This window comes from Macrosteles quadrilineatus, unplaced genomic scaffold, assembly GCF_028750875.1.
Source record: "Macrosteles quadrilineatus isolate MER2022 unplaced genomic scaffold, UCM_ALF_1.0 Scaffold_5__1_contigs__length_97177068, whole genome shotgun sequence".
NCBI lineage: Eukaryota > Metazoa > Arthropoda > Insecta > Hemiptera > Cicadellidae > Macrosteles > Macrosteles quadrilineatus.
In genome coordinates this window covers 42,872,454-42,880,165 of record NW_026542598.1, presented here as the reverse complement: position 1 = coordinate 42,880,165, position 7,712 = coordinate 42,872,454, and the positions used below count along the sequence as shown (strand labels likewise).

Genomic DNA, 7,712 nt, shown 5'->3' with positions numbered 1-7,712 from the left:
GTATTGCCTACAGCTGTGGTAATGCGATCATTTCCATGCATTGGTAGGCAAATAAACATTCTGTTTCTCACCATTAATACCAAGAATCAAAAACGATTACTGTATCTGTACAAAAACTAAAAGGACCTTTTACCTTAAAATTTGTTCAAAGGCTTCATAATGATCCATCAATGATCAAGGGAATATCCGCATCACTTGGGTTTGCATTGTCAGATCCCCAACTAATTATATGTGCATATAACCAATGATACAACCATTGAATTTAAAACTGTTACTCCACAGGCTGTTTCTCCTTCCAAAACGTGTGGGTGTGCCATTCGTTAACGGATCGGATTCGCTCCCTTCAACCACGTCTGTAATGGCTGTCAAGGTGTCTGGGTGTTTTGAATTGTTTATGTTCTCTCTCGTGAGTGTCAAGTGTATGTGGCGAACGTGGCATTAAGTCCTTAGTGATTATTAGATTTTCGGTAAGTTTTAAGAACTTCAGATCTGAAGGATATAACATATGGTTTACTGTAGTAGTATGCAAGTTTCCTAATTTGCCATAAGGTGACGTAGGATGACTTTCCCGGTTGCATGACATTCCATTCCTTTCCGATAGCATGCATTCCAACATCTGCTTTCAGTAGGGAGGGGTCTTTTTATCATATTCAAAGTGAGTATGTCTTGTCACCTTTTGATTATTGGTTTTTAATTCGTTTAAATCAGCTCAGACTTAGGAAAAAAAATGTTACCAGGAAATTACTTGGCTACACGAATCCACACTTTGTATAATTGAGCTAGACCCATGATAGGTTAACATTGCAGTACACACAATACATTTTAATGAAACATTGCAGTAGGCCTAGGTACTAAATTTTTATTAGCCTAAAATAATTATTATTCTAGTTACCTATCTTAGGCCCTAGTCTATCCTTATATATAATACGTGAAGGCATTTTCTACGAAACACTACTCATTTGTTAATAATGGACGGATTTTTACTAACGATGTGTCAAAATTAAGTATTTTTTGTGTAGACACCCTCTTTCACAGATTCCTGTAATAAAAGTCCTCGGGCTTTGCCCCACAGGCCATCAAAATCCTAATGTATTTCTTATGATGAAAAGATTTTGTTTTCTTAAACATACGAATAATATTTGTATTAATTAGGTACAGCTGTTCATTAGTAAACACATTATACACACACAATAGTGTTCGTTTTCAGAGTGAGTTCGTTTGCAGTTTCGATAACTAGAGTGGAGTGATTGATTACATTATCTTTGAGTTGACTCTTTTGAGTCATAATCGGAAATTACGACTGTTATTCGTTTTGAAATAATGTCTGTAATACTTTAAAATTGCTCGAATTCGAGCAACAGTTGCTCTAGTTTAATTTAATGTTTGATAAACTTAAACGAATAACTTAAGGTACCGTAGGCTATCCTAGCCTACACCATTTTACATTTGCAAATGATCACTAATTAGTAACTTAATATGTTAGGCCAGTAAGTTAAAATTGCCAATATTTCTGTTCTTACTGTTAATAGGCCTACGGTACCTGTAACTTATATTAAAAGACATGGGTGTTTATCCATTAACCCTTTCGGCGCCACAATTTTAAAGTGGTTGCATGCCAACAATACTGCCAAGGCCATTTTTTGGTCAAGCGCAATGTTTTGATTAACAAGCTCTAGGCTATCTCTTGTCTCTTTAGACATAGAACAATAATTCTTTTTTTGTTAGATTAGTTATAAATTTGTCTTTAAATTAGGTAATATACTTAATTTATTGGGTTAGATTTGGTTTTTTATTTCTGTACATATCAAAAACATGTTTCGTAATACGAAAAAATATGTAAAAATTAAATTCATAAGCCTGCAACAACACCAGAAAAAAATATTTCTTATAAGTAGGTGTGTTCTACATATAGCCTACTTGTTAGTACTTAAACTGGCCAAATTTGAAAGTCTTAAGTAAGTTACCTTACTTTATACTTTATGTAAACTCTGATAACTTAACTTAACTTAGATCAAAAACTATTTGATTAATTAAGTTAGGTAGCCTAGGTTAATTGAAGTTTACTTGATTTTGTCAAAAAGGGCAGACTTCCGTATCTGTTGTCAAAAACAACCGAATGAAAATATTGATCGATATATCGAATGAAAAAATCGAATAGGCCTAATCGCTATTTTCATTCGGTTGTTTTTGACAACAGATATGGAAGTCTACCCGTCAAAACACTGTTTAAAGACAATGGTAACACCATATAATTTCTGATTTATACTAGCCTACTAGCCTATTTACTTAACACTAATAGGTACCAAAACCCTAGCCAGGCTGACGCTAACTGAAACCCCTGGTCTTGGAGACCCCGTTTGAAAATAATGGACCCCGCCTAGAATCTCACAAACCGAAACCCTGGGCCTTTCAGAAATCAAGCTTGGCAGGAATAAGTAATGTTCCGTTAACTTATTGCGTGTTGATGTACCGTAGGCTAACCAAGTTCGCATTAAAGACAGCCTCAAAGAGCTTCGCTTCACTCAATAAGAACCCGCCTAAGAAATTAGGAATAGCCCTACAGTGACTTAGTGCAAGCCCCTATTTATGTACGGTAGATCTAGGCTCAATCAATAGATTAGTAACCGGTACCAAGAACAATTTTATCAGAAGAATGTTACAAAGAGGGTCACTCCATTTTTGGAAATATTGGCAGTGACAAGGATACTTTTAGGGACTGAGTTTTGTACAATTTTTAATTTGATATGCTACAGTATTTAAATAGATTCTATGTGCCTCTGCCAGAGTCAGTTGTGTTGCCAACGTAAAATAATTTGTAGGATTGGCTCTACTTTATTGTTTTAGGCCAACCGTAACTTACTGTTTCTGATTGACCTTTAATGAATTTGCAGATGTCCGTGTGTTGTGAAGTGAGCGGTGCTAAAATGGCAGCACCTGCTTCACAAAGCTCCCAGGATAAAAAAGATTTGGATTATTTGGAAAAACTCATCAAATTCTTTGCGTTGAAATCGGCTCAGATCATCGTTCAGGGAAGATTGGGAGGGAAAGTCCATACGGAATGCAACCCTGACTCTACGCAGACAGACTGGGTGAGTGAGCTGTGCTTTTGATTGGTTAGGTTCTTTTTAAGTTTATTTATTTATTTACGGTACCGCTACACCATTTTTCAGAGTTGACATGCTGATATTAATACTAATAAAAATACAGTATTGAAAGATTTAAAGTTAATGAACAAAAAGTAATAATGAATGCAAGTGAAATGTTGAATAATATGAAAGGAGCATAACTACTTGCCTAATTAAATTAGCTTCCCTTCTGCCTTATCTCATGCTCTTTTACTTTTTTTTTTTGTTATTTGCAGAATTGATTGAAAGGCAGATAGTTAACATCATGTATGCTAATGGGAAAAAAAATAGTTGAATACCGGTAATGTCTGTAATAAACTGTAAAAGTTAATACACAATTTCCACCGCCGGTATTCCTTAGGTTATAAATTCATAGATCTATCTGGACCCATCTATCGCTTGATTTGAACTATCACAGACATGTAAGGTAGCCTACAGAGGAAACAAAATTATTGGAGCGTGTGCTTTCAGTCTTAAGGGCGAGCACTGTGCGGAAATTCCTGTAGCACAGGGCTCAGTGTCTTCCTCCTCTGTGAGATTTGTAGTAGGCCTACATTAGGTCGAGGGGGGGGCCTTAGACACCAGCAATAGTGCTAGACACCACTTAAGTGTACCATGGAGTGTATCCTCTGTTCCGTACTTCTTTCTGGATCTATTTAGTTTAGTTTCAGTTTATGTTTATTTATGGGTATATAGGCCTACTTTACTTTATTTGCCATTCTTGCCTAATACTGTTTAATAACTGAGCAGTATATTTATTCAAATAAAATAATTTAGTTTGTTTGGTGGACTTCTATTGTAAATATAAAGTAGGCCTAATTTAATTCAGCTGTAATCTACGGTTGGAGGGTTCCTTACTGGTTTTAAGATTTGCCAACAGACCCTTGGTGCTGAAGAATAGGGGAGATAATATTGTTGGACTAAAAGCTACTATGAGGTCACAAATTGTGGATATTTATAGGCATGCACTGAGGATTCGATGCTCCCTGGTGTGGATTAACGTCCGCACTAGTGATTACTACGACTATCCGCAGTACTATCCTGATAATTAGACCAATTCGTTAATTACAAGGAAAAATGTGGTTCGGATTCCACTATAAACTGTAGGTCCCTTCACTCATATTTGGGTTAAAATTCGCACACAGTGGCGTCACCATCTTAAATAATTAATTGATTGATTGAAATTGAAAATTGTGCACATCAGTAGCGAATTCAAGAGAAAAATAGTTCTTGTTATCAAGGTCTGGTATCAAAAGTGTTGGTTTTGGGGCTCTGAAGTAGATTGAGTTTCATAAAAAATAAATTTAAATTCTCGAATGCTATGAAGCCTATTAAAGTAGGCATAAAGCTTTTGTAAACCATAATAATTACACAACGATATTACGATGTTAAAACGTTCAGTATTGGAAGAGGTGTCTTTCAACATATAAAAATTTGAAATACATTTTCTCAAAGATTTAAAAGAAACTTACCGTTAGTTTTTTAAATGTCGAATACGGTAAAGAAGCATGATATGACCTACTAACATCAGTAGTTAAATATAATCATTAATATGATATCAAAATTATAATTAATAATTCTTAAGGTCAGCAACCAGGCAATCAGAGGTAAAATTCTCAGTAATATTACTTAATACAAATTCATATTTGAGATTGTGGCTCTGTTAGAATTACAACATAGAGTACTATTGTGATGTTATAATAGGCTACCGTGGGCTGAAATAAGTAATGAATCACGTGTTAAACACTTCCAGACAGACGGACTGAGTGGACGTTTGGCCTCAGATATATTAATTTGATAAGAGGCATGCTTGACGTTAATGTTTCTTTTATCATTTAAACTCTTATGCAAGAGAGTAGGGTCTATAGAATCAGTGCAGGTCAGTTTTTTTTTTAGCTTGATTACCAAAAATGAAAAAAGGAGTTAAGTTATTGGTTTGTTTTGAATGTTTTTAATTTAATGTAGCGGAACGTATTGAAAATCGTTAGCCATAAGACTGGATTACACACCTGGATCTACTAACTACTATAGTCTGTTCACAAAATTTAAGCGGCATGAGGGGAAGGTTTTCTGGGTTCCCCCGCCACCTATCATATACCTATCAGCTGTCAGCTGTTGTTTCGAAAGGTGAGGTAGAGGGAATGGAATCGCTTCCCAAGCCTCCTAAAATTTTGTGAACAAAGTATAAAACCTAACCTATACTTAAAACTATTAAGGTTATCCTTATTTAGTCTTTGTAAATTTATTATTTTTGTCCTAGGCTATTTAATTTATGCTTTAACGTAGTTAACTGCTTTAAGAACGTTTTGTTCTTGAAACTCCATGTGGTAAAAATGCAGCGGCACGCTGTTTACTTACCCAGTTGGCCATTTAGCCTACCAAAATCAGTTGGTTATAATAATTTAATGATAGATAAAAAATAACACTAAAAGACTATGTTCACGATGGTAATAGATGAGATTTGTCTCATCAACCAAAACCAATTTGGTTTTATAGTAAACGGAGAATAACCTTGAAAATAATGTTCACAATGGTTATAGATGAGCGAGAATGCACAGGAGCCCCAAGGGCTCGTGCGAATTTCTCACCTAAGACTCTGGACGAGTCAAATTATTTTCAACTTGGAAGCAATCGACAGCAGCAATATAAAGAGGTAGGTAATATTGTCGATGGTTGATCAAAATTTTAATACAGTAGCCTACGTTTTAAGTTTTAGCTTATAGCATAGAATGTAAGATTATTTTACTTAGTAAAGACAAAAATATTTTTATAATTTAGGGTTTGTCTAGATTATTTAGGGTTACAGTTATGGTTTATGAAAGCAGTCCTTATAGCAAGTTTTTTGTCCCTCAACTTGAAGTTTGTAGACGCTTGTACTGATTGGGTTATAGTTTGTCCTTCTGTGCTCTAACTGCCTAAGTGCTTTGTTTGTTTGGAAGTTTAACTTGATCGCTTGGTAGTGAATTGTTTGGTGCTAGTAATGGATATAAACTGTTTTCTAACCTCTTGCTAATAACCATATTCCAAAAGGTTCATGTTTGGGTGTCCTTTTTTCGGATTAGTGATGTTGGAAACATTAAAAATTAAAACTCTCTGTAGGCCTATATATTTTTTTTATAAAATTTATTTAGGCCTATAGGTTTCTATTAAAATTATAAATGTTACGATACACTATGGTACATCAATCAATTCTTTATTGACGTTTCTTTAAGAAATAGGCCTACTATTAGTGTCATCAGGGGCATCGCACAGAAAAAACATTGGGGCGGAGACACTTTGAATTTTCCAACTATTTTACGCGGATTTCCCAACTATATTGTACAAATTTTCCAACAATATTACTTGGATTTCGCAACTATATTACTTGAATTTCCTATTTACTTAGATTTTCCAACTAATTAATATCAAGCTTTAACAGTAAGAAGGATGCATATTTCACCTTCAAAGCCCCTTTATAGCTACACATACGGTACAAATGTAACAAAAAATGAAGGTTTCTCTTGAATGTTGATTTGACTGAATTTGACTTCATTTTTGATTGAAGTGTCTCAACAAATGTTCACACTGTGGTATAGTGATCTGATCAGTAAATACTAAGTTTACAGCCCCTTAAAATCATTTTTTTAACAAACATTAAGTGGATATGCTCCACGCGCAGCTCAGAAAGAAATTTTCTAAAAGCATTGAATTGCAGCTGTGTACCTACTACAGATGTTGTGTAACGTACTATAACTCATGATGGTATGGCCTCTGGATCGTCTGAATTAACGTATAGTGGTTTATGTTACCTTGTTACTGTCCAAAACGATCCTTTGTAGTTATGACTAACAATGGTTTGTTATGTATAATTCTTCATAACAAACTACAAAGGATCGTTTTGGACAGTAACAAGGTAACATAAACTACTATACGTACCATAACTACTCAATATATGAAATTTCCAACACTCTTTTAACTTTGTTAGTTTATACATAGTTAGTTTGAAAATATGCCTTTAAGTCTTCAGTTTAACGACAGTTTCAAAAACTTCCAAAAATCCCAACTCATACCTTCAAATAACTAAAAAATTCCCAACTTTTGGATCAAAGAACTCCTTTAGTGGTTACGTAATTGTAATGTAATTGCTCTAATTACTGAAATTGAAATTAATGATCGTTATATTAAGCCGAATATTGGTTATTTGCTACACAAAAACTAAATATCCTTATGAAATATTTTATTGAAAAATTTTTTAAAAAATTATGTTGTTCGGAGTGCATTTTTAGTCTAGAGTTATCAAAACTCAGCATTGACAATCTGAGATGGCAAACAGAATTATTTGTCAGACCTTGGGTTTGGTGGTTAGCCTGTGGTAATCTTGCTATGAGCCTGATGAGCTACCTTGAATTAAATGACTCATCATCTTTTATCTTAGTACGCTAATAATTCTCCAAGCAAGTTTTGATGGATGTTTTTTATAAGTGCACATTTCCCCAAACTTCATACATACAATCACGACGATTTTATCTCTACGTTAGCTTTCTGGCTAATTCTTTGGTAACACAAAACATGCATTTTCACTATGAAGTGTTTAAATCTTAATTAGTT

The 7,712-nt window shown here is 34.3% G+C and overlaps 1 protein-coding gene across 2 annotated transcripts in view; it reads left to right on the top strand.

Moving 5' to 3' along the window:
• Positions 1–340: 340 nt before the first annotated feature.
• LOC128994195 (autophagy-related protein 13) overlaps positions 341–7,712 on the top strand; it is a 33,309-nt gene continuing 25,937 nt past the window's right edge. Inside the window, exons 1-2 of one of the 2 annotated variants that reach the window (XM_054418573.1) lie at positions 341–467; positions 2,892–3,089. In XM_054418573.1, coding sequence (XP_054274548.1) covers positions 2,892–3,089 — 198 coding nt within the window. In that variant the 5' untranslated portion in view covers positions 341–467. Of the gene's footprint in view, positions 468–566; positions 656–2,891; positions 3,090–7,712 lie in introns of those variants that run through there. The other variant, XM_054418574.1, reaches the window with a different exon arrangement.